Below are 27,457 nucleotides of genomic sequence, written 5' to 3'. Positions count from 1 at the left end.
ACTACAATGTATGTATTCAAAAATCCATTCCAGCTATCAGGACATGGTACTCCTTTATCATGCTTTGCCCCATATCTTGACCAGACTCTTTACAGAAACGACCCGAGCAAGCGGAACTGTTTTGCTTTGTCTGGTATCTTACTATTTGCATAGCCAGGAGGTGGTTGTTGTGAACTATCCTAAAGTCTTGCAGGAGCCTGCATCAGCTTGGATAGTCCTACTGTTGCTCAGCAATGATACAGGAGCATGGGGCAGCTCATAGCATCTAGTCACAAAGCTGTTTGCATATGCTTTAGATGACAGTGTTCTGGTGGCACGATACAGAAACACTACCCGGACTGTTGTCTTCTAGCCATCTAGCCTGATGTACTCAAGTGACAGCTTCGCTATTTCTCCAGACTGTGAAAAAAGCTCTCCCATTTCCAACCAAAAGTGGAGATCCTTTAAGGTGTGGCTGTTTTATCTTCTGCGGTGGTTCAGCCTTCCATCTGGTGATCAGGATTTACTGGAATGGACAAGAAGATGCAACAAGCTATCCTGCTTCTGTCTAGCTCCCAAGAGAATCATGAATTATACACAGAATAAACAAATCACCTGATATGTCTGTCATTATATCATAAAGGACTTCAATAATTCATGCAGCTTGTGAAATCCTTACTGAGACCTACCCTCTGTAACCTTATCTGTGCCGTGGGGGATGGGATCTCTTCAGCCTCCACTCACACTGCATATGTAAAACAGAAGGAGTCAGCAAGAAGGAAGGTTTTATCCTAAAACTTCATCTGTATAACAGGTTGCAAAACGACATGCAAGAGTTGGGGTCTCCAGGGGTGCTGAAAATGACAAGTGGCTGCACTGGGTGAAATTTATGCAGGTAGCGTGCTTCATAAAACTGACACCTATTCACTTATTTATTAATTCATTGTGTTTCAAGTCCAGATTTATGACAGGCTTTGAGATCAGGAGCCCAGTTCTAATCCTCTGCGACGAGAGTGCAAACAACGACATGCAAGAGTTGGGGTCTCCAGGGGTGCTGAAAATGACAAGTGGCTGCACTGGGTGAAATTTATGCAGGTAGCGTGCTTCATAAAACTGACACCTATTCACTTATTTATTAATTCATTGTGTTTCAAGTCCAGATTTATGACAGGCTTTGAGATCAGGAGCCCAGTTCTAATCCTGTGCGACGAGAGTGCAAACATGGTGGAACCCATGGGCTTCTCTCGCTCCTGATGTGTGTCAGCAAGCGTGCCATAGAAATCTAGTTTCAAGATGTAAATAAGAGCATAGCTTTGAAAAAAGCAGGGAGGCTAAGGCATTAGGTTAGCTTTGGCTCCGAACAAAACAGTTAATTGTTTTGGGTAGCACATTGCTGGTATCACCAGTACAGCTCCAGTAATGATAGCCATTGCCTTTGGCTTATTTTGCTTGTGTTACAGTCCTGGAGTTGCGTGCTGGTGCTTCTGTGACTGTCACATGAGAGGTCAAAGTACTTGAGCCACCCATTAAAGTTTCCATTCGCAGGACTATCCCCATAGCAGCAGGAACAGTTGATCTGGATCTCCAGATGTAAATTCAGTAACTAATTTATTCCTGTTGTAAGGCAACCAAATTCAGTTTTGCTTATACAGTTGGTAAGTGGCTTGATTAGACTCCCCCCGTGGCAGAGGACTTCTTGCTGAACTTGTTCTGTCTCCCAGCTGAAAGTAGCAAACTAGTGTACCATCTCGAGGTGCCTGGTTCTGCTTCCACTTACAGAAGTATGAATTGGTGGCAATGTGCTGAGATCAGATTTACTCCTTAAGACTGTGAGGATTAATTCTTGCACGTTTTCAATGTGTTTGGGGATCCTCATATGGAGGTCCTGCCAAATAACGCTCTTAATGTCCAAGTATCTGTGACAGGATGGCTGCATCATTGAGTGATGGCCTGAAGATGAACTCTAGGCTATATAAGAATGGGAGGAACTCGATGATGGGGCTCATGGCTGGAAGTGCCTTTTGGGAAAGCGCTCTCCTCTGCTGTACAGTCTGCAGAAGATATTTGCTGTGGTTGCTTTGCCGCCACTTGTTCTTTTCATTGTTGTATCAATGAGAGGCGTGTGCACGCGTCTGATCAGAAGAATGCAGTGCCTGCATGGGGGCCTTTCGCAGCACTGCTGGGCAAACGTACCATCTAACACATTCAGTGACTTCACCTTCTTCTTTCTGTTGGCAAATCATCCACCAACAGATTGCAGTTTTCCTCAAACTTGCTCTTAGGCTTTAAATTATTCACTGAATTATCCTTTGGCCTCCAGCTCCTTTGCATATCAAATACTCCAAATCAGCTTTTTGTAAGGTTTGAAATTCAAGATATTTTGATTGGACACGTAGCTCTCAAAAAGTAGTTATCGTGGCTCTTTGTCATACTGGGAGGGCATTTCAAGTGGGGTCCTGCAGGGATCTGCCCTGGACCTACTTTTATTCAATAGTTTCATTAATAACTTAGGCAATGGAATGGGAAATATGCTTATAAAATTTGCAGGTGACACTGAGGTAGGAGGGGTTGGATGTACTTTGGAAGGCATTATCAGAATTCAAAATGATCTAGAAAAATTGAACGGTGAGCCGGATATCAGCAAAATGAAATTCAGTGAACACAAATGCAAAGTGCTGCACTTAGGAGGGGAAAAATCAAATGTACAAATACAGAATAAAGAATATCTGTCTGGGTAGCAGTGTGGCAGAAAAGATCTTGATAATTATTGTGGATCACAAACTTGAGTCAATGAAGTGCTGCCATAGCAGAAGGGCACACTTATTCTGCAGTGTACAGTAGTTTCTTGGACAAGACTTGGGGAAGTGATGTTTTCTTCCTCATACAGCACTGGGCTTGACTTCTGTTGGAGTACCTGATCTTGCTTTTTGGCATGAGCCTTTGGAGATGTAGGTAAACTGTAGAGAATCCAGAGCGAGGCAACAAAAAGGATGAAGTGTTTAGAAAACAGGGCAAAAGAGGGAAAGCTGGAAAAAAACCTGAGTTTGGAGCAGAAAAATAAAGAATTGAAGGGCAAAGGATGCAACAGAATAATGATCTTCCAGTTCTTGGGAGCTTGTCATAAGAATTTTTCAGTGTCTGCTCTAGGTGGGATAAGTGGGAAGAGGGAAGTGAGATTTAGGGTGGATAAGAAGGGAAATTTTTCACCACATGGTGCAAAATGGAACTGGAAAAAGGTACTGTGGGGATCTTGGGTTCACCTTCAGCGGAGGATTTAAAGAACAGATTAGACAATACTTCATGTGGAGGGTTCAGGTGTTTACGTGTCCCAGCGCGACTAATGATGAAAGAGGATTCCCGAAGCCCCTGCCATCCCACATGTCTGTGACTGACTGAACAGCTACTACCTGTTCTGTTTCTAGATGGAGTTAGACCTTAAATGGTTAATGCTTCTGTTTTTCTGATGGAGAAATCATATTTGCAATTCTCCTATTGCCCTAAATGTCATTGGTGGCAAGTTGGTGGTTACTGCTGGTTTTCCCACAGGTACCTACAAGAATGTTTGTGCTCAAGAACTGTTAATGAAACACAAATTTTCTGCATAACTGTCAGACTATTTTCCTCTTCTTTCTTGCTCAGCTCTATCTCTCCTGCAGGTCGAGAAAACTCCCCAGTTATCCTTTTTACTTTATTGTAATACTTGTTGGGGCATCAAACTGGGATCAGGATGGATCTGGTAGGAGGTTTGGCACTTGCTTGTTTTTGCAAGACATACCCTGCTGCAAAAAATTGTAAAGACGAGGCAGACAAAAGGTAGTATAAAGAAACAGGCACAGAAAGTTAGTGTTTGAATCAAGGAGAACAAAGTAATTTGGTGATAGAGCTGAATGTAGAACACACTATCCCACTATCTTTCCCTTTCATGTGTCTTAAAGATCTTCCTTGGGATATAGTTTTAATATTCATTTGTCCCTTCCTTCCCTCCTATAATTATGTCAAAGATGCATGCTTATTATAGGGGAGACCAGATGGTAGAGGTGAATAATATCTTGACAAATATTAAGAACAGACTAGTCCAGCAGGCAAATTTTTCCACTCCTGCTTTATATAAACACCTGTGCACATACTCTAAATTAAAAAGGAGTCATAAAAGGACAATGTGGGGGGCTTGATAACGTCTGGAAGCACGGTCAGTAAATTATTTGGTAATTTCAAAGGAAACAGGTGCTCTGTGGAAATTGTATCTTCAAAAAGAAAAAAAAAGGCAACTTTGACGTGTAAATATTGGCTCATGTGGGGTTTTACAGCCTAGGTATGTAAGAAATTAAGAAAACTCAGAGGGGGCATGAGTGTGCACATACACACATGCATGCGTGCGCATTGACACACATGCTAGTATAGTTAAAGGATTAAGCATCTTGAAGGAATAAGCCAATTATAAGAAGTTCCTGCACAGCAAAAATTAGACAACACAGTAATTAATAACCTTATTAAATAGCAATATTTGGGCACTGAACCAAAGCGTATGAATCAGAGTGAAGCATTCTTGGCTGAACACACTGCGTGAAGTGTAGACACTTGTACAGAACACTCTCTGTGTAGAACCCAATAAGCTTTGGGGCAGTATATCTACTTAGCAAGTAGTTTTTTCCTCTTGTCCTTTCATGTTTGTGTGAATCTTTCTCTTATTTTTTGGGCCAGGAAGGCAGCAAGGGACCAGGACGTGAGTTTCCTTTTTTTTTTTTACCTTCTTCGGCAAATTTTTCCACTCCTGCTTTATATAAACACCTGTGCACATACTCTAAATTAAAAAGGAGTCATAAAAGGACAATGTGGGGGGCTTGATAACGTCTGGAAGCACGGTCAGTAAATTATTTGGTAATTTCAAAGGAAACAGGTGCTCTGTGGAAATTGTATCTTCAAAAAGAAAAAAAAAGGCAACTTTGACGTGTAAATATTGGCTCATGTGGGGTTTTACAGCCTAGGTATGTAAGAAATTAAGAAAACTCAGAGGGGGCATGAGTGTGCACATACACACATGCATGCGTGCGCATTGACACACATGCTAGTATAGTTAAAGGATTAAGCATCTTGAAGGAATAAGCCAATTATAAGAAGTTCCTGCACAGCAAAAATTAGACAACACAGTAATTAATAACCTTATTAAATAGCAATATTTGGGCACTGAACCAAAGCGTATGAATCAGAGTGAAGCATTCTTGGCTGAACACACTGCGTGAAGTGTAGACACTTGTACAGAACACTCTCTGTGTAGAACCCAATAAGCTTTGGGGCAGTATATCTACTTAGCAAGTAGTTTTTTCCTCTTGTCCTTTCATGTTTGTGTGAATCTTTCTCTTATTTTTTGGGCCAGGAAGGCAGCAAGGGACCAGGACGTGAGTTTCCTTTTTTTTTTTTTAACCTCCTCTTTTGCTCGCAGCAAAACAAGCACTCTCCTAAGGCTGCTTTAAAAAAAAAAAGTGTCCTCAAGCAGAAAACTCATTTTCTTTCCTCTTACTTCTCCTTTCCCTGTGCTTTTGTGAGAGGCCGCTTGCAACAAGGCTTATATTCAGTAGTAGTTTGTGTAACTGCCTTACCCACCCCCAGGTTAGACATGAAAAGGTGTGACTGCAGCCCGTGAAGGGTCTGTCCCGTGTACCCTGAGCCACCAAGGGGCAGAGTGACCCTGGGCTGAGCTGCAGTGGTACGTCCTCGTGGTGCTGGCCACAGGCTGTCAGTGCATGGCTTGCACTGGTGGCTTGTCTGCAACTATCTTCAGCTTCTGTACAGAAGACCAGGATTCCAGGCTGCCATCCGTTGGGTGCACAAGTGTGGGAGGACGTGGGCCAAGGACAGCCTTTCTCCTGTCTTTCCAGGCAGTTCTCATTTTCTTCTGAAGCCACACAGCTGGAGCAGTGGTGTAGCCTCAAACCAACGTGGACATGCACAGAAGTCTCTGCAACTGCTTGGGTCACCTAAAGCATGAGACGTGCCCTAACCCTAAATAAGGGTTGCTGTGACCAGTGGCAAGGCCCAGGCACCCACTAAGCGGGAGCGGGACAGGCGGGATGCTTTGCTTCCTGGCCTCGACTGCAACAGCAGTGATTTGCCTCTTGATGTGCTGCTTGTCACAGTGAATATTTTTGAAGCTCTGCTGCTTTTTTTAAGCCTACTTTATCTCATCTTTAAGAAAAATCAAATATGCAAATTATGAAATCAATTAGCATTTTTGTAGTTTTCTTTGGAGAGACAGTGATAAATGGTGTTGTGTTTTCAAAAATCATTTATGTCCCTTGTTAAATGTTGCACAGGAGGCTGTAAAATATACAGGGGAAGGAAACAAAACTGGTTTTCTCAGTGCAAGAGATTTTTAATGTATGTGATCATGCTTATGCATATGATAGCTGTAGAGTTGTTAGGTTGGAAGAGTCCTATGGAGACTCCCCAGCAAAGGCAGAGCCAGCTGAGACGATGGGGATCACTGGGATGTGCTGTGCATGTCCCTGCTAAAGAGGGGACAGGGGATGGCGGGGCTGCCAGGCTCCTTGCGTGCGGTTCCTGTAGGCACAGAGCCACTGAACGCAATCACAAACACTTGAGCTCAAAGGTTTTCTCCTTGCCCATGTTAATTCACTACAGAGGACACTAAAGTGGTACTTGGTTTAAGGGGGAGACTGCACACGTGGTTCATAAAGGGGGCCCAGTGGCTTTCTGTGAGCAGCACTACGTCCATGCTAGTGGCTTACCAGTCGGTGCATCAGCTGTTTTCTTTATGCTTTATTTGTAAATGCCATTTCACAAGAGCAGTAGGGCACTCCAGGCTGTGTGTTTTGAGGAGTTATCACTCCTCAAGCCCTGTAACGCCACCTGAGGCGTGCAGTAATGGCCCAGGAATGCAATGACTGTCATATCTTATTGCTTACAGCTTCCATATGAGACACGCTTCAAAGAGAAATCTCCATGTTCATAATGGGCTATCAGTTTCTTTACCCTCTTCATCCTTGCTACGGTCGTCTTACATAAAATTAAGTGCAGTGGCTGTGGGAGAGAAACAAGAGGCAGAAGGTCAACTGAGACAGAATAATAATGGGGTTTATGTTTGGGTTTTTTTTTTAAATGGTAGCTTTCAACCCAGCATATGGAAAGTGAGATGAAGCCTCCAAATTCTGGGATGTGGCTCGCTCTGAAGACTTCGGGTCATGGACATTACCAGGGCTAGAGGGACATAGTAATGGGTCAGATACACACAAGGGCCTTTGCCAGTGCTGTGGTGTGGGGTAAGGGATGTACTAGTTGGAAAAAAGATTTTTTTTTTTTTTTTTTTTTTTTCCCCTGCCACTGGCAAAAGCTCTCATATAGCCATACTACAAAAAAAAAAAAGCTGCTTCTGCTATTAACGTTTTTTAATCTAGAAACCTGGTGTCAGCTATGCAGAAATCCCCTCCTGCCTTTTTTAATAGTGTAATACACTTTTTTTTTAATAGTGGTGTCTAAAGCTTGTACTACAAGGCTTAGCTGGGCTTTTTGGGAAACTGCTGGTCTGTAAGGTTGAGAGCCAGGTATCATAAGGGTGCACAATTAAAGGGAATTGCAGTTTTTCTCATGAATGAAAAATCCAATGGCTTTTCCCTAAAATAGTAGTACTTCTTGGGGCGGAGGCAGGGGGTGGAATAAGTTAATTTTTTTTTTTTTAAACCAATCTGCTGACCAAATTTAAATGACTTTTAAATCCCAGCCCAACTGAGCGCTCAGTGTCTCTTTTGCATATACCAACAGAGTAATACTGATGCCTCTGTCTTCCTCTATAATCCTCTCTGAAGGCTTGGCCATACGTGACATTTATGCAGATATGAGCAGTTGTTAATATTGATGGATACAGCTCAAGATGGGCAGTAATTTTCCCTTGCTGTGGTGGTGCAGGTGTTCCTGGAGAGAGCTGACACAGGCAGGTGTCCCTGAAATCGAGGATCTTGCACAGAGCTGGAATTAAGGAAAGGTGTCAGCTTCATAAGTCCTCAACAGGGTTTTTCGGACCTATGGCTGAGTATAATTGATTTTTTTCAGTTCACTGGACAAACTGGAGGAAGGGGGAAAAAAAAAATCAGTTTTGGTGTTTCAAGGTATTTTTTTTAAATGAATGATTTGTGTAAAAATAAATAACTCTTGGTGAAAATACTTCAGAAGATTTATGGGTAACTTTGGACAACCTGAATATACCTTTGATAGCAAATGTTTGACTGAAAAAGGAAAAGAAAAAAAAAACCCACCCAAAACCCCCCTCAGCTCTGTTCGTGACCCATTTGTGACCCATTATCTTTACACTGTCTGTCCCACTGGAGGCTTTGCTTTCCCTCCTTTGGGAGAAAGGTGGGTTTGCAGATGTCTTCACCCACCTCCTTCCCTGGATTTCCCCTCCTCCCCAGCCAGGCTCCCAGGGAAGAAGAGACAGCGTTGCCTCTGCAGGAATGTGGGAAATAGCATAAGTTACACTGGAAAACTGGGAAGATTTGGTGTGTGCAATTAAATCTTGTTTTCATCCGCAGCCTTGTATATTATTAACTGGCATGAATTTTGCCTGTGTGAGTAACACGCGTCTGTCTGCCAGTCCCTCCCTCTGTCTCTGTTCGTCCCCCCCGCCCCTCACAAGCGATGCTTCAGCTCTGTTCTGCCAGTCATCTCAGGCATCTTTCTGCTTTGATATTTCTGCACAGCTTTTGGGCCATGCTGTATAATTCAGAGTCCTCTGTGGCCTTGCTTCTTAGCTGGGTTTCTTTGCTCCTTGATCTCCAGGAGGGCCTCTTCTGTGGCTTTGTGTGTGGTGGGGGAGCGTGTGTGGGCTCCCTGGGGAACATCTCTTTGCATGAAGATTGAAATCACTTTGTGAACCTAACCAAAGTGCAAAACCCCCGAGCTGGTCTGCTCCCTCCCACCATTGCTTTGCCATGTTGCTGGCCTTACCTTCTACTCCCTGTGCTCCTTCCCTCCTTTCTCCGGTGTAGCGTTGAGAGATGAACGTTGCTGTGGAAAAACCACCAGCGGCAGTGCCAAGTGGTGCAGAGGCAATCGAGCATTGCTTTTCCAGGTCAGATGGGAGATTTGACATTTGTGTGGCCAGCGGCTGGAGTCAGGAAATCTCATTAAAAGACGGGGAGTTATCAAGTTCTGTGGATTTAGAAGAAGTTTTTTTTGTTGTTTTAACTTGGTGTTACTGCTCTCAGTGGAAATCTGTGTGGTTGAATACATCGGAGGGTGTTGTGCATGTTGGAAGGACTGGCAGCCAGCTCCCTTGCCGTACAGGGATCAGGACAAAGGAGATCATAGAATCATTAAGGTTGGAAGAGACCTCTAAGATCATAGAGTCCAACCGTCAACCCAACACCACCATGCCCACTAAACCATGTCCCTAAGTGCCTCATCTACACGTCTTTTAAATACTTCCAGGGATGGGGACTCAACCACTTCCCTGGGCAGCCTGTTCCAATGTTTAACCACTCTTTCAGTAAAGCAATTTTTCCTCATGTCCAATGATGATGATGTCCAATGGGATGCCACGTGGTAGCTCCTGGCCCTTTCCGTTGTCCCAGGGGGCAGCTCTGCCCATGGTGGACAGAATTGGTGCCCGGCTCAGGTTGGGCTTAGCTGAAGGTGCAAAGCAGCTGAGCCCTCGGGCACTTGATGCCCTGTGCTTGGCTCCTGGCTCTGCCCAGGGCTCTTCTGTTGTGCCGCAGCAATAATCCATTGCTGCAGCTGGACAGGCACTGCTGGTCCTGCCGTGGCTCTGTTTGCTCTCTGCCACAGAGCCCTGCTGAAGTAGTAAGCTGTTTTCTGTACGCCACAGCACTTCGACCTTATTAATCACTCTGGGCTTAACTAATTATCTGCTGCAACTGTTTATATAAGAAGGTGCCCGGGGGGAACCTCCATGCCTTGCAATTTTGGTTGTACCTTTTTCCCCCTTTTCTCTGTGGTGTCTTGTGCATAAATTTTGAAGTCTTAACATTTATAACCTGCCCCAGCTGTAGTTCTCAAAGCTGCATGTTCTTGGTATTTCTGCACCTGGTGCTGCAGAAAGAGAAGTGTTAACTTAGCTGAGGGCACTGATTTCCTCCCTCTCCCTTCAATCACCTTGCTTATCTGTGAAGTGTCAGGGCTCTGACTCTTTCTCTCTTTCTTTCTCTCCCTTTCTCTTTCCCTCTGTCTCTGTCTCTTGCAGTATGCAGTACTGGGCCAGGAGGCTGGAGCAGGAGATTGATGGAGTAATGAGGATATTTGGTGGAGTCCAGCAGCTCAGAGGGGTAAGCTGTCTGTCTTTTACCTGTGCTGCCTTCTTTGTGGCAATGAATGTTCTCATCTGCAGAAATCACTTGTGTGAACACTTGCAATAAGTCACCCTCTCAGCTCACTCCACGTGCAGGGTCATGGCTGGCTGTGCTTCTGGTTGCTGGTCAATTTGATGCATTTATCGAGTGTGTGGGAGTGAGTGTGTTTTGTATCTGTCTGTCTCTCGGGCTGCATGTCACTGCTATCTGAGCATGTACCTGTGGGGTTTTTTTCTATATGATACACTAAATGCATCTTAAATCCAACTAACCTTTCCTCCAGGGACTGAAGGTAGTTTAATTTGTGTTTTAATTTTAAACTTCTGTTGACAAAGCAGGAAATGTTCAAAGGATAATTTGACTAGCTGTTGGAAGCTCTGTGTTTTTAAGTAGACATTGCAGGTAAAACTGTAATTCTTGTTCGGCTTCTGTTTCCAAGTGCACAAAACAAAACCCTGTTACTGATGCTGGCATCTGCCTCCTGCTCCCTGACTTAGCACCAGGGCCCGGGTACGGCAGGCTGCGGAAGCCGGACCTCCTCTTTTCCTGGCAGCAGTGCTCTGGGTTGGGTTAGGGCAGTTACAGAACGGCTTTGTCATGGTTTATTAGATTTGTGGCTGAAAGGGTCTTTAAGACCCTCCCTGTTTCCTCTTCCCAGTAAGACCCAGTTTCCCTTTCCCAACACTGTTGTGCTGACTAGCTGTTTTGAAATTGAATAACTTGAAGTGAGGGTTATGGTGTTAATCTAAAGAAAATAGGCTTCTCTAGCATGATAAATATGTTGCCCCAGAAGAAAAGCATGGGGTGTATTTGTGTTTTCTCATGGCAGTGGCGTGTTCTTCTCAGATGCCAAAGATTTATGGGCCTCTTACTGTCTGTCTTACACTAGTAGCTCTACTGGCTTCAACAGAACCGTTCATGTTTTATACTGTCGGTTGTAACCCATTGTCTAAACATGGAAGTTGCACTACTTTCTTTTAAATGCATTTTAAAATTAGTTTAACTGAAGGCTTGCAAAACTCTTCGTAGTTCATCCATTCATTCGTGTTCATATTTGAGCTCTAGAATAGTGTATCTGGGCTTTGCTTGCATTCATTTCAACTGGATTGATATAAACTTCATGTGCAGCATGAAAAGCGTATACACTGCTTTGGTTTTAACAAATATTTTTGATTGTATCCATGCATTTGTGCACTGCAGTTTTGCATGTTGGCAGGGTCTTGGAATCAGAGCCAGGGATGCAAGTTTTCCAGGCAATACATAGACGCAACAGCCGGCATACTCTTTAGCAGAGCACGTTTGAAGAAAAAAGCCCTGCCACTATATTTTGTACATGTCCTCTCTTACAATTTGTTCTTATTAGCTTTAATTCTGCTCCTTTGCATGTTAAATAGGTATATCGTGTAATTTTTTTAATGCCATAATTAAATAGAAATTACACCTCCAATTTGCCAACACTTGACTCCTATTGGCCAGTCAGTCAATTACAGGTAAGAGAGCTTCCCACTTTTTCTGTTTAATTCTTCTGATAGAACGTGGTGCATCACTTTAATGGATTCATACCAGATAAGCTGACTACAGAGGGATTGAAGGGGTTTTTTGAAATCTGTTTTGGAACCTTCTTGTGAAGGGAGGGAGCTGTGCATGATTGTTGTATCTGATGAATGCATAAACCACCTGCAGCCAAGAAATGAGCTACTGCAAATTCCAACATGCAGCTGTTAAAACACCAGAAAGGACTGGTAGAGGCTGTCTGTGGATCTCCAGGTGGAAACTTGGGACGTGGAGTTCAGGTTTGATTCATAAATGCAATATCAGGTGAATGACACTTAATGACCACATCACTTGCTAGTGCAAACTAGCATAGCTTCACTGATGTGCAATAGCACAGGGTGCTTCATCCTGAAGAACTCGGAGCTGTACTCGCAGGGGTTCCTCTTACCCACCAGTTGCATACAGGTTCATCTGGGTTGCAGTATGGGAGCTGTTTAATGTCATAAAGTGGTACCGTAACCCACTCTGAGACATGGATAAAAAAATAATTAAAAAATCCATATTCTGCTGCAACCACGCTCGAAATCTAGAGGGTGGCAACTAATTCTTAAGGTTGGGACTTGGTCTGTGCTTCCCTTCTTCTCAAGGGCGCTACCCGGGCATGACTTGGACTTTGTAGCTCACCTTGCTCCATTGTCGTGCTGGCTTGCAACCAGGATGCAGGTGTTGGAGTCCAGTACCAACCCACAGAGCTGCGGTGCACCCTGGCACAGAGCGAGCAGGCTCAGGGGAGAAGGGAAAGACACTGCCTGAGGAGCAGTGGGAGCTGAAATGTCCATCTAGCTGGAAGTGAATCCCACCCACTGGGATTTCTCGGGAAGGTTTATTATTAAGCAAGAATTGGTCCATGTGGGGCAGGAAGGATAAAGAAAAATGGGGCGAGTAGAGCCTGTTTTTTGCCAAAACTTGCTGGTGTTCTTTGGGGTTGCCATGTTAGCCTGGGACATTCAAAGTGTCTGCAGAGGGGGACTTCTGGTACATAGTGCATAGGGAGTGGTATTAGAAGTAGGAGAAAAAGTGCTCCAGTGTCACCGAAGACAAAAGTCTTCCTTCTGAACTCGGTGGGGTCTGCCGTGCAGATGATGGGTCCCACTACCAGCTCTCATGGGTCTATGAAGCCTGTAAGCACTGGGGGTGTGTGCCATGCCAGAAATGGATCTTCCCTTTCCAATTCAGGCCTGACTATCAAAGTGACAGACCAGTAAATAACAATAAAAATACCCTCCTCCTGAGGTTTGTCAGGTTTACTTAGGAATATTTTTTTTCTTGGGTTGCTGTGAAAGGATGTGGACCTGTTCTTTGGTTATTGACTGAAATCGTATAACTGTTGTGGCATATGAGGCATGAAATTTATTGTCAGAAATATGGTGTCCAGGAACATAACAGTGCTGAATATTTTATCTTGCTGGAGTGCTGCCCACCCAAGAATGATTTTTATTTTAACTCTTCGGTCATTTCCTAGAGTTGGGGTACTAAATGTCAAATGCCCCTACTTCCCTCCTCTCCTGCAGGGTGAACAGGCAGTCATCTCATATGCTTCCCCTGGGGAGATTATCCAAGCTTATGCCATTCAGATGCTTCTTTGCTCAAATGGAGTGTTTTTCTGTAGCAATTACAGAGGAGGGTGAGAAGCTCTGAGATTCAAAGGGGTGTCACGCCAGGGGCTTGCCTTTCAGCTGTGAGACACCACCTCACTTCTCTCCTGAAGTCCAGACCTTGAAAACACTGAAGTGCAGATCTCCCCATCAGTCAGACTGGCTGTGGTCGGGCTACGTGCATATCTGAACGCTGTGGGCTTGGGGCTGTAGGGAGGACGGTGGCCTTGCCGGGTTGATTCTCTGCCCAGTGAAGTCAGCGTTCAGCCCTCTGGCTGCTTGTGGTGCAGCACTGTGTTGGCTGGCCAGTTGCTCCCGGTGTGCCTCAGAACAAATCCCAGCACTCGGAGATTAGGGCATGTTGCTTTGCCTCTCTGTCCTCGCCTCCCTTGTAGCTCACCAGAAATAATTGAGAGCACAAATCATTGCTAATTTAACTCTGACTGGCACAATGATGTGTGGAACCCTAAAATGCTAGCTGAATAGGTTGAAATTATTTAAATAATTTTATTCTAGAATGAGGAATATTACACTAAAAATCCAACTCCCTGACTTCTATTCTTTTTCTGTTAGTGACTTTCTTCGTGGCTACAGTGGACTCTTCATCACTTTGCAGGACAATAAAATGTTTGGTTTTGACATTTCCTGTTACACTTGCACTAAATGTCTGTTTCTTCTAGAGTTTTGGCACAAGTAAAAGTTGTTGACTGTAGTCAAAAGTAGACAAATCTGTTGTGTTTCCAGCCTAGATGGTTTCTTCACGTTGCAAAACCTGCTCCAGGGGAGACTTTGTGGTTGAGAGAGATTTCCTGTGCTGGTGCAGCCCTGTCCCAGCCTACCCGTGTCCTGATATGGCAGCAGAGCCGTGTGTGCCACTGGGTTTTGTGCCTCGCTGAGCAGCTCCCCTGGATGTCGTGTTAAACCTTCCTTGCTGGATAGCGAGGCTGAGGTTGCAAGTCTCCTCTGGCTTGTTACCTAAATTGTGTTTGATCCTATGTCTCCTGAGGTGAGCAGCTAGCTGGTCACACCATCTCCTCCTCCTCTAGTACCTTTTATCTGTAGCTGCCTGTTAATGGGCTTGTTTCTTTGCTAACAATTACTGAGGAAGCCAAAGCCTTCAGAATGAGATAGGGGGAAAAAACTAAGCAGTGTAAGTGCTGAGCCCCCTTTTCTGCGCTGTCTTCCTTTCTGCTCTTCTCTCTGGCTGTCCTTCCTGAGGACTGCTTCAGTAGCAGGGATGAGCACTCACCCGGAGGCGTTGCACACTGGCGATGCAGCCTTTCCCTGGTCGGCAGACAGGCTTTAGCAGGGGCGGGGTGGGTGGCAGAGCCGGACCCGTGCTGCACCTGCTCTCCTCTCAGTGGTTTGGATGAACGGAGCTTCAAGTCCGGCAAGCTGTTTTTGCACCCTCCTGCCCTTTCCTCTGGGCTATTGACGGAAGTCAAGAGATAATGTCTGGATCTGCCTCACCGGCATGTGACTGGAAGATATGGATACTGCTGGCCTTGGTGAGGCAACACCCAGTCCATAAAGGACCAGATGGCCCCAAACCTGAGCCCAGGGTGGGGCATGGTGAGCAGCTTGCTGGCAGAGCTGGGCAGGCAGCGAGCTGCTGCATGAGCTGTGCTTGGTCCTCAGCACGTGTGACTGCATGGAAAGGAGGATGAGCCCAGGGAGCGGGTGCCCTTCGGGATGCAGCCTGCTACCCACAAGGGCTTTGCTGAATGTGGCAGAGCAGACGTGGCTGGATTTGGTCCTTGTAATCAACATCTTATTTTACTTCAGTGGATTTTTCATTTCTCTATCTTTTATTCTTGCTTGTTATCTTGTGCTGTTTTCTCAGCTTTGTTTTGCCAGTTTGGCATCTCTGCCTGGCAGAAGTGCTGCTGTTCATTCATCTGGTCTTTTGTGAAAGGGAAGGACAAATCCTGCTGGCCAGGGCTTGAGGCAGAGTGACCAGGATCTGCGCAGGCGTCCCCACCTTTGTCTGCCTCGCAGCATCACCTGCAGCCTGCCTGTCCCTTCTGCTCAGCATTGCTTCTCTGATAACATCACCTTTTGTTTTCAAAGCATGGCCATCCTTGAGTTAAGGCAGCCACAGGTGAGGACCTGTGGTTGAGCTGTGCACAAACAACAACTTGGATTGAAAAAAAGTATACTAGCAGAGTTTTGGCTTGGATCTGAAGAGCTGAAGTGACATCCACCTTGTATATTGCTGCAGTCACTAGGACTCCTCCTGTGATGGGATCTCTGCAGTACTGAGTGTTTCACATGGCTGTGTGAGTGCATCCCTTACAAGGCTGCTGGTACAGAGCTGGAGAGTTTCTTTAATGCCAGCACTAGGAGGTAAGACATGCTCTTATCAAAGGAGCTGCCAAGGTTTTCCTTTCGACTTTTTTGATCTTGGGTAACTACTGGCGTAATAGTAACATAGCCTAGATCTTCCAAGTAGCTGTGGTACTACATGATGTTTAATTTGCTCTTTTGTTTTCTCTGGGTATAGAAACAGTCACTTGGTCATTCAGGAGGGCTGGAGATTTTGGAAAGTGTTTATGGGATTTAAAATGAATGATGCTAGAGAATCAGAGCCCCCCTGCACAGTTCTCTGCAGGCAGTGTCTGAGGAGCATGTCTGCTTACAAAGGGCTCTTCCAGATGGACTGGGCATTTACAGAAGGACAGTGATGTGGTCCTTAGACATGGCAGAGTTGGGAATAAGGTGCTAATCTTCTGATATTCAATCCAGTACCATAATCCACAGTTTGGACTTCAAAACACCATAACAGAGTGCATCTGGCCTTTTCCTTCTGAGGAGTCAGCCCCAGCCTCTGGAGTGGGAGACGTGTAATGCCCAGTGACTGCACTGCGCTCGACAGAGTTCAGAGAAGGAGTTTGAGCCCAAAGCTTGGGCAACACACACAGCCAGCTGCTTATGCTACAGCAGCGCTGAATGCTTGCCTTCTTCCAAATGCCGCAAGGGAGAAAGGACCTAATTGAGTTTTCCAACAGCTAGTGCCCATCTGGGGGCTGACCAAGAGTATAGACTGTGTATCCCAGTGAGATGATGGTTCCATGCTGTTGGTTCCAAGAGCTCCATGCTCTTGGTTCCCAAGCTCATGCATTATCTGTCTAATCCTTGCTGTTCCTCTCCCCCTTTTCCCTCCCCCTCTCCTACCAGCGTGCACACAGCCTGCTTCCACACACCATTGCTGTGCCCTCCCCTGCTCCTCATGCTTGATAAGAGGAAGTGTGTGATGCCAGATAAACACATTCCTGTTCCAAACTGCTTGGGTTTATTTTAATCTGCCTGGGCCGTTCAGCAGCCTCAGCACTCTGTTCAGCACTGAGTACAAAGCCAACAATGTATTATCAAGGAGGAGCATTTAAATGTCCTTAACCTTACAGCAGCTTGGTTGGAGAAGGGAGATCCTCTGTCACCCTTTGCATGGGCCAGCGTCTGCCATCGTTAGCCCCCTTACACCCATCGTCTTACTTCTCACTCTTTCTCTCTACTAGAACCATATTGTATCTGTACTGGGAGATGTCAGGGAAACATATGCTCCAGCTTTTAGTACATTTGCATAATTAGAGTAATGTGTATGAATAATTTATAGCTGTATGTGGCTGCTCAGTGTGTGACGTTAGCACCCCTTGCTAAATCCTTTCCAGTGGGTGGTGCAGATCCTGCACCAGAGCCATTGTGCTGATGCAGTGTACAGCCTGTTGGCAGATGCAGGAGCCCTGCTTTGAGAGATCGGGGTGTGCATGTGTGTGTGTGTATATATATATTTAGTGGAGAAAGATGGGCTCTTACAGTTGTAGGGGAAGAGCAGGCTAGAAGTCTGAGAGGCTAAAATGCCTTAGACTCTTAGGCTCAAAACTTGCTCCATTTATGCAGAAGCTGTGAATTAAAATGTTCTGCAACATTTGAAAGCTGAGGCAGGGATTCTTCCAGCAGGACTCAGGTGTGACTAGTTTGTTAGTTTGTGTGCCAGATTCATGGTTTTTTTTTTAAATGACTTTTTCAGATCATAAAACTTAGTAGCTTGCAGGGGTGGGGGGTGCAGAATAAACTTGCCTGTACTGTATCACAGAGCCTGGTCTCAATCAGTTGGTCAATAAATAGTAGCAAAGGGTTACCTGGGCATTATCTCACTGTTTACCAGCTCTTTAGTGTGCGAGTTCTCATGCTGGAAAGCCTAGAGTCCCAGGTAGGTTTTCTAAAGGAGTGATCTGAGTGGTTGAGTTCTGGTATTTATGTTCCAGTTAATTTTAGCTTAAACTATATTTGGTCCTTTCCAAATGTTTGAGAGCCTTGGCTGGAAAGCACTATGTAAACTGGAACGAAGTGCAGACATGCACACTTACTAGCTCATTAGTATTATCCACTGGGAAACTGAGGCAGGTGGTTAAGCTGAGCAAGTCTGCATAACGAACGTGTGGTGCAGCCTGGACTGTTCTCCATCATGTGTACAGCCAGCAGGTCCTTAGAGGGGTATGTGTTTAGAAGGGTAACAGGCATAGTAATAGTCCTTAAAGCCCTTGCTTTGAACCTTTTCACTTTACAGAATTACTTTGCAAAGATAACACGCTTGCAGCTAGTTGGTGAGTTAACAAAATCAGAGGGGATTGCTGTTGAGTTTTATGGAGTAATTTCTGATTTATATTGCTGTCAGTGACAAGTTAAATGAGCCCAGCATTCATTCAACAGACTGATGTTCAGGTGCGTGCACCTCCTGAGTGCACTGCTCTGCACTTCATGTCCAAAAACGTAGCTGATGTATCAAACCAGTCAACAACCACGTTTGTAAGATCCTCATGAATATTCAGTGAAACTCTTAGAATTGATGGTGTTGCCATTACACAGCCATATGAACCCATGGGAACGATGAGACCTTGGTTGATGTTTCTGGAAACCTCTCTCAGCCAGGTTGTCCTGCCCCTGACTGAAGGAGCCTGTGTGGTCCCCGTGTCCATTCCTGGCTAAATCGTTACCTTCAGACTGCATTTAAAAACAAAGCAACCCAACCCTGCCAAAATGCAGGATGAATAATTAGGTGGAGATCATTAAAGTTTGCGTCCTTAAAAACACACATAGATTATTCTTTAATGGGAAGTTAATTGTTTTATTATTCTCTCCAGATGGTTCTTTTCTTTTACATTCACGGGGGAATTGATATAGCCTGGGATTCAGTCTCCTGTGAGCAGGCCTGATAACCAAAACTGCAACTCTATCGCTGATCAAGATACAAAACAATAGGAAATATGTATGCGTATTCCACCATCGTTTCAGATTTTAAATATTATTTATAGGCTGTAAGTGCCCCCTCAACTTGAAATGCTGCAGGCTGCGGAGTGCGCATTTCTCTGCCTGGTAGGTTTGTCAAGCAAACGCTTGCTATTGGACACTACCAAATCCTGGTTTTCATGCGGCTGATCAATCGCTTCCAAATACTGGACTGTGGAGGAGCCTGCAACTGCGAGCGCTGAAACACGCGGTTGTACTAAAAGGTTTAAAGAAGGAAGCTGTCATTTGGGTTATTGTATGGAGGAGGCGATAAGATGTCACGTCTCCTTTGTTCTGTACGTAGAAATGCAGGAGGGCTTGGGAGGGTGGGGAGAACACGGTGGAGGTGACTTGTCCAGGGCACAGTTGTGGTTTTTATGTCCTGGTGTGGCTTCAACCTGGTAGATTGCAGCTGCGACGCGACGTGCATGTTAAGTGAGCATATTTATCGTTTCTCATTACAACAGATCACCTTTGGCATCCGATGTGAATAACTTGAATGGGCCCCTTATTTCAAACACCCAGCCATGCTGACCTGTTGGTCTTCAATGATTCTGCTGGTTTTATAGGTACTTATTTCCTTTTAATTATTTAGAGTTAAAATATTGTTGTAAGGGAGGGAGAGTGAGTGGAGTCTGATATTAGATCAGCCTCATCTTCCTCGTTGAAGTCCAGGTGATGTGCTTGTATCGGAGAGCTTTGCTCGAAGACTGGGGAACTGTGCTGTGATTAAAGCTGTGCTTTGCTGTTGCTTTATGGAAAGAGACGGCTCTGCTTTCGGGAGGAACTGCCTCTTGGGAGACTCCAGGTTTTGGTAACCTTCAGGGTTCTGTAGCTTTCCAACACTTGTATCCTTTGCAGCTAACTTTGACAATGCTGCATACAAGGAGCTAGAAAAAAAAAACCCCACACTCTTTTGTGTCTTAGGTATAAGCCAGGCCCTCTCATAGTTTGAGAGGTCGTATCCAAAGCAGAGGGAATGAAGGGAGAAAGGAAGATGAACAGGCTAAGGAGGAAGTGTAGCAGGAAGGTGATGCTAATGGTTATGGATTCTCCTCTCCCTTCTGTTGCTCTCAGGCTGATCAGTGCCAACTGATGTCAGTGGAGCATCTCCTCTTTGTTTTGATATATTTTGGAGGATTTCTGTTTCATTTTGAGGGGTTTCTATTTGTGTCTGGTTCTTGTGATTCAGTTATTCACTGGGCTTCAGATTTTATCGACTTTTTTCCTTTTTCTGACTGACCTTTCACACCTCTAAGTGTCCGAGACAGATTTAGTATGTGTTTGTTCAGCGCCTACCATAACCAATAGCGTCATGCTTTTTGGACACTGACCATAGTATAAATATTAAATAGTAAGTAAGAGCACTGAGAAAAATCCTGTCTGAATGAAACATGAGATTTGCCTGCGCAAAGAGATGCTGTGGATGAGAGGCACGGCTATTTCTATCAGGGCAGTTTCCTAAATGTCTGGGTGATGTGTCTTGGACTGGTGGCAGGATCTAGATATTTGTAGGTGTCAGAGGAGGCACTCTAGGGATTATTTAAGCAGTAGCATTAGTTATCATCTGTTGGATGCCCAAGTAGCCTTGCTTGTAGCTAGGAGGCAGGGAGCAGATTTTCAGTTCCCTGCTGTGACTGTAAGGCCAGGTAAATAGAGAAGGAGGAGACAGCGGGGGGTTTATGTGACTTGAGGAGCAAAGAAGATTGTAATGGTAAATGTTGGATTACTTCTAAAAACAAGTAGGTCATTGAAGATACCATGGTTGGTGAACAGAAAAAGAAAGAAAGGCGGATTTATTCCTTGTTCTTCTAAAGATTTGTTACACTGTAAAGCTCACTTCACTGCTCAGCATGCTGTCACTTTTAATTTTGGAAGTTCTTTGTTTCTGTTTTTGTCAGTGGTCCAGCAAGGGTGACACTGGACCTGAGAATTAGGGACCTGGGATCTTGAAAGGAGCCTTGGTTCCCAGTTCCCCTGGGCATTGTGAGTACATTGGGCCTCACCATAGTGCTTGTTGGGAACATCGGCTGTTGTTTCTGTTTCCTGCTCTAGCAGGGATTTGCCTGTGACCCTACAGTGCTCAAGACAAAATGTTTAAAATTCAAACTGTCTTTTGTCTTCTGCCCCTTTTGCAGAGTGCTAGCATGCAAGAAAAACATTCTTCTCCATCCCTGCCTTTTGTAGAAGGGAAAATATAGCTACTTTACATCCAGTGATAATTATTTGACATGAGGTATCTATATAGGGGAGTATTCATAGCATCTATACAGTGTATGCCTGATTCTGAGTATAAATGATAGCTCCAATGTATTCTTAAACTCTCAGTGTCTTGGTGTTCATTGAAAAAGAAATCCTAACATGGTAATACCGTGCTTACATCTAGTGCATTTCATGGCTAATTATTAAAATTACTTGCAAATAAGTTTGCTCTCATGTTTCAGTACAGAAGAGAAGGAAAACATTACAGGCTGTCCACTCTAAGTAGGTAAATTGAGGCTGAGGCGAGGGAAGTCCTTACTCTGCACAGTGAGGCTGACGGAGGGCTGGGGCGGGAACCTGTGAATCCCGACTCCGAGGCTTATCTTCCAAACATCTTCCTTAATAACAACTGTTCAGTTTGTCACTTCTGGCTCATTACTACATCTGTTAGCACTGGGCAAAGGATCCTAGGAAATACAAGTGAGAGAGACTAACTTTCAGCTTTGAGTTCTCCCTTAGGAAAGTAATTTCTGGCATGTTTCACAAGTGGCAGCTTCTTGTTTATATTCATAGGGGTTGTAACGTGCTATTTTCTCCTTGGCTCTGCCCTCGGCTCCCTCCCATGACCAGGTGGTATGCCTTCGTTCTTGCCTTGCCTCTGCTGTTGGGGAGTGTGAGTTTGGAGGGGTGTGCTCCTGATGCAGAGCCCGAGCAGCAGTTGATTGCTAGCTTTCCCTCCTCCTTAGATGTGTGCTAGCTCTCGAACGACATTCTGAGGTGCCTGAAGCATTCTGTGGAAGAAAATTAATTGGTTTTGACAAACCACAGCAGTCCCTTGGGTGCCTGGGAGTGCAACATTTATTGAAACCAGGCAGGAGATCAAAACGCTCTGGTGTTCATTCACCTCCAGTGCAGCTGTATCAAAAAAAATAAAAATAACAAAATCCTTAACCTTCCTCTGGATTTTTCACTCTGACATTTGGATTGTCCACTACCTTTCTAATAAAACCTCCTTTCTCTTTTAAAAGTGAGTTTAGTGGTCATGAAAGATGCCCGAATGACAGCCTGGGGAGTAGATGGTCTCTGTTTACCCACAGAGCAAATGCAGCATCAGGGCAAACGTACTTGCCATTGTACTTCCACCTTGACCTGCAGCATCCCAAAAGAGGGTAGGGAATTGCAGTTTTGTGGCACTTCTAGACTTTGCCTCTCTGCTTACACAACTCAATAAGGAATCAGGCTTTTCCTGCTATTGCAAAACAGTATTAAAGAAGGATTTTTCATCACAGCTGTAGATATAACAACTTCAATGCAAACCTCAAACTGAAAGCACTCTGCTAGCAGAAACCATCTCCTAGCCTCACTCTTCCAGGAGTCTGGCCTGTCTTCCTAACATATTGGTTACAATATGATTCATTTCTAAAACATATGCTGATATCCCATGCAAGTTAACCATTCTTGTTGGCAGAAGAAGGTACCTATATATGTGGAAGGTGTGCTACGGTGCGTAGCCCCTGCTGCAACTGTGCCTACGGCGATGTGAATGCCCTTCAGTTGGACACTGCCTTGAGGTCGCTGGTCTGCTCTGGGCAGACTTGCTGATGGGAGTCATTAAGTTACCGTCGAGTCTGAATTAGCGTTGGTTCACCTTTTAAAAAATAACCAGCACTGTTCTTCATACAACTCTGAAGGCAAGGCTGGGAAATGAGGGTAGCAGTTTTTAAACAAAAGCTAGTTACTGCCCAGGCACGGTCACAAAATCGGGTTGATTTTAGTTTTACATGGGGTGTCCGCCTGTCAGCCTGTAAAGTGGCATGTGATTTCCGGACCATGCCCTGCTTGATAGGACTGTGGAATCTTTTTACAGGTCTTCTGCTGTCTGTGGGCATCCCCAGGAATGGTGTTAGTAGGGGGAAACCATATGCTTTTAGCTTGTAGGATTAGGGTTATCATGGGTCCTAGCCTCAGGGACTGGAAAGAGTACTGGAGCCACTGGAAAGGATTGGAGAAAGGATTCACAGACAAATGATGTAATGGAGTTATTCAGCCCCTCCAGGGGCCTTTTATTGCAGCAGATTTTGGGGGGTTTAGCAGGTTTTTTTCTGTTGTCTGTCACCACAAGATTTATATGGGTATGGTAGGGGTCTGCACTCTGAATTCAGTAAACAAGTATCTGGGGGAAGCTGTGTGTTAGGCAGAAGGTCCTTGTGTGTGTTCTCAGCAGCTGCAAGTGCCAAATGGAGGTGGGACACCAAGCTAAGAAACCAGCCTTGCCCCAAGACTGTCAGTGTGGTTAGAAACCCTGCAGGTGGATTGAAGCTCCTGCTAACTGCTGGGGTGACAGGGGTGGGGAAGCGATGAGGACAGAGGAAGCATTTGCTTCTAAAGTCTTACCGTGAATTGACTCTTTGCCTCTGCAAGCAGTAACTGTAGAGCCGGGGTGCGTGGTGTCTGTAAAAGGGACAGATGGGGAGACCAGCCTTAGTAGGTCCTTGAGACAGAGCAGGTAATGTGACTGCGGCAGGGAGTGGAGGAGTGTGAATGGTTGCTCGCCCTGCGTCATGGTGAGATGGTGAGAACTCCTTAAGCAATTAATTAGTACAGCTGAGAAGCCTGAGCTCAGTGCTAAAGGTGATCTGCAGTTGTACCAACAGATATGCACACAAGCTTTATTTTTCTGGCTTGGGACCTAGCTGGGAGCCTGTCTTGGTGGTTGTTCATAATTAGCTTTTAGAAGCATTGCAGTATCTTGTAGAATAGCTTGTAGAAGCATTGCCTTAAAAGCCCAGTAATGTGGGAGGCCAAAGAGGGGGTCATCAGCAATCCTAAATGCAGCTTTGGCAGGTCTGGGTACTGTAGGAGAAACACTCACGTATGTGGTCCATGACAGAGTGGTCCTTCCACACTGTAGGACTGCACCATCCCACCTGTCTGATGTGAGGTCACGTGGAGGGAGATAAATGGGCACCAGCACTCGGGAGGAGGGTCAGAGTGGGGGTGTTCATACGGACAGGGGTGGTTGAAGGTTTGCACTAGAAGCGACTGTGACCTGAGTGCTGGCAGAGTTGATGCACGGAGTGGCAGCAGTGCTCTCTGTAATTACTGCATGGGCTGCTGCTTTACCTTTTTCCTCTTCTAATGATTCTGCTTTCTGGAATAACAATATCTACTTTGGATATCAATTTCTATAGGAAACTGGCTCTAGCTAAAATTGTAAATTAACTGCTTTGAAGCTTATGTCCCAGATGTCAGTAGTGATAGATACTGTTGAGTGGTTTCTAGCTAGAAAAGACTTTGAGCAGTGTCATTTTTCACGGGAAAACCTCCCATGCGCTTCTCCAAGAGGCTTTTCTGGGCAACTAAGTGACATGCTGTATGCAGAGACAACGTGAATTAAGAAGAGAGCTTTTGCATTTCATCTTCTATGACGTGTCATACACACAAGGAAAGTGGTCACCATGGGTTTGGCCCTTGGTCTCGTTTACTTCTACAGGAGCAGGGTTTGCCACCCCAGCTATTGCCCATAACCAACAGGACTCCTGCAGCGTTTGTTGTATGAGCAGTGATACACTGTGAAGCTGGGATGTGGGAGGATCTGCGGCAGAGGGAATCCCATCCTAAGGACAAGGGAGCCCTCTGAATGGCAGAGTAGGGTACTTAGTCTTGCCAGGACACCAAGGCCCTTCAGCTCCTGAGCCAGTGGGGTGTCTGGTAACAGAGAGACAACGCTCTGGACAAGGTTTAAGTGTCACGGGAGTGAAGATCCTTTGATGCAACTGAATGCCACCTTCTTTTCCTCTCTTACTTAACAGACTAACAGGGTTCTTCTTACAAGGAGCATCTGACTGTGTAGGCAAAACCAAAGTGTGCTGCTACTCACATGTAGGGCAACAGGACAAAGAAGTCTGGGGGAAAACTCAGCAAAAATCATCATTCTAGATGCATGCAGGGTCTCTCGTGGCTCTTGGCAAAGGAAGGGTACAGCATGGATTGTGAGTTAGGGGGCTTTTGCAGAGTGCCCTGCAGAGAAAAGAGAACATCTTCTGGTAGCACTGGTAGCTTCAGTCAGCTTGGGAACTGAGGTGTGGGCTGTCCTGGCCCCTTCGTGGCTCCATGCACCATGCCATCTGCCTCGGTGCCTCCAGGGATCAAGCCCTCTTCTGTTCAGAATTTTCCTTGCTCGACCCCTCTGTGCCAGCAGTCCTGAGGTTCCTGCTGCTTTGCATTACAGCTGCGTGTCAAGAAATCCCAGCTCCTGGGGTCGAGTGCTAAGCGTTTGCTTCTTTATCAGATATTTACTTAGGAGGATTTCATTATATTGAGTCTACTAGCTTTGAATAAATTCACATGCAGTAAATTTATTCTTGTTCTTTTTGAAGGGACTTCTATGCTAGAGAAAACTTTGAAGACGACCATTTATACCAAAAGCAATTACTTTCCCGGTAATTTTGTATATATTTTACTACAGATACTGTATTTCTATTTGACTATGAGCTTTCTCCTGAGTGCCACTGCTGTGCTGGAAGTGGTGAAAGTTAGATGCTTGAATTTGTGGTGCCCTGACATTTTCACAGTTAACACTGAATGTATTTGTCTAGGCACTTATGTGAACAAGCTCCACCTGTCTGAATAAAGCTACAGGTTGATCTTATAAGAGTCTACTTGCAGGTGCTTCATGTGAAGTGTGTGGGTGGTTGGCTTTATTTTCTTGGGGTTTGTTGGTTGGTTGTTTTTTTTTTTGGCAAGACCAGTGTGTCAGTTTCTGCTTGTTGGATTTCTTCAGCCAGATGGTAGAGATGGTCTTATGTGACACTGCAGGGGGCACCTCCAAAGCCTTGTCACTCAGTTCACGAGCATCCAGGAACCACAGTCTGCAACGTGGATAAGCTGAAGTATTGGCAAAAGCAGCTTACCATATGATTTGGAATAACAAATCAACCTGTAAAAATCCATCTGCAAATAACTTTCAGATGTGTGGTAGGGGTAAAGCTGAATTCTTCACTTCAGTAGCTGGTTTGCTCTGGCAATACGCTGTAACGCCATATATGCAGGAATCTCTGGTGCCTCAGTTGCAGCCCTCTGTGCCCAGGATTGTCCTGCGGTCACTTGACCACATGCAGAACAAAGCAGGAGGAAAAGTAAGAATTCAGGCAGTTTGGTCTGGTAATCCAAGTCTCTCTCCACTGGTTTATTTTGCGCACTGTGCTTCAAAGGAAAGAAAAACATCAGGTAAGTCGTGCAGCACCTCTGTGTTGAACAGAATAAAAATTCTCGGTGGTCCCTGTGATTAAAAAGCAATGCTTTGGGGCTGGAGGTTTGATTTACCAAAATTACTAGTTGCATAGATATTGATGATGATAATAGCTGTCCATCCTCCATTTAAATGTGCTCTTAGCATTTCCAGAGTGCAAGCATATGGATAAATCCTTTTGAAAATGGACAAGGGAAAATTGGGAGGTCGTGCACAAGAGAAGCACGTTGATACTAAAATACAGAAGGGTAGAATATAATTTTTTTTTTCAACGTGAGTTTCTCATTAACAAGACTTGTTTCATTTAGAAGTGGCTCACTGACTGGTTTAAAAAAGGAAAAACAAACCAAAAACCTCGAAGTGTAGGTCCCTGTTAACTTGCAAATTTTATATTCCATGCTGGATTATTGTTTGGGTCTTTTGGGGGAACGAATGACAGTTACAGTGCACATGTCTACATATTTCGTCAGAAGGCAAAAATTGTTTTCTAAAGCGAAACTATTATAGAGAAAAAAATCAATTAATAATAAACTATTGCTGTTGTAGTGTATAACACTTGTGCTCAAGCCCAAATCTGAAATGAACAAAAAACTTGTCATCTGAACAGTCCTCAACATCTCAGTCTAAACTTTGTGGGTAGCTTTAACCCTTGCAATAGACTGAAGAGGAAAATCACGTAGTGACTTTCCTATTATTGCCATAAATGGTTCTGTCTACCTCATTATCTGAGCATTTCTATGGGGTGAAAATGTCATAGAGCTTTCTAGGCTGTTCATTATCTAAGTAAGCCACTTGCATCTGGAGGAATCACACATCCCACTTGATTTTTGACCTTTTTTTCTCGCATGGCATTTGGTTTAGGATTTCATGACAAATAGAAAATTTATTTCTGGATCAGTAGGTCTGTGAAACTTCAGTTAGTCCAGATAGGGCACAAACTTGAGCTGATTTGCTGGCAGAAGGAAGGAAGGACATTTGTGATTCAGGTAGAAAGTAGTTGGTCAGGACATCTGTGGTTGGGTCCTGTCTCTGTCTTGAGCCTATTCTGTGAGCCTGGGTAGGTCCTTGATCTCTGTGCATCATCCCGGTGTAGAAATATATTGATGGACTTCCCTCCCACAGTGAGGATTTCCAAATTCACATTCGATGAATGTTAGTAACACCCACCACAGAAAAATCTAGGGACAAATTGCACACTGGTTATTTTTGAGAGGAAACGAAAAGAAAAATAAGCACACTGTGAGTGTTTTGTAATTCATGTTTTGAAGTTG

The 27,457-nt window shown here is 44.7% G+C and overlaps 1 protein-coding gene across 1 annotated transcript in view; it reads left to right on the top strand.

Moving 5' to 3' along the window:
- The first annotated feature begins 10,193 nt into the window (after positions 1-10,193).
- The window catches only part of CACNA2D2 (calcium voltage-gated channel auxiliary subunit alpha2delta 2), a 204,513-nt gene continuing 187,249 nt past the window's right edge, over positions 10,194-27,457 (top strand). Inside the window, exon 1 of the mRNA XM_009278506.1 lies at positions 10,194-10,274. Within this exon, the coding sequence (XP_009276781.1) occupies positions 10,194-10,274 (81 nt within the window). The remainder of the gene's footprint in view (positions 10,275-27,457) is intronic.

The sequence above is a fragment of the Aptenodytes forsteri genome, unplaced genomic scaffold (assembly GCF_000699145.1).
Source record: "Aptenodytes forsteri isolate BGI_AS27 unplaced genomic scaffold, ASM69914v1 Scaffold578, whole genome shotgun sequence".
Lineage (NCBI taxonomy): Eukaryota > Metazoa > Chordata > Aves > Sphenisciformes > Spheniscidae > Aptenodytes > Aptenodytes forsteri.
Note: the sequence above shows the minus strand (reverse complement) of the source record. Positions and strands in the feature narration are given on the sequence as shown.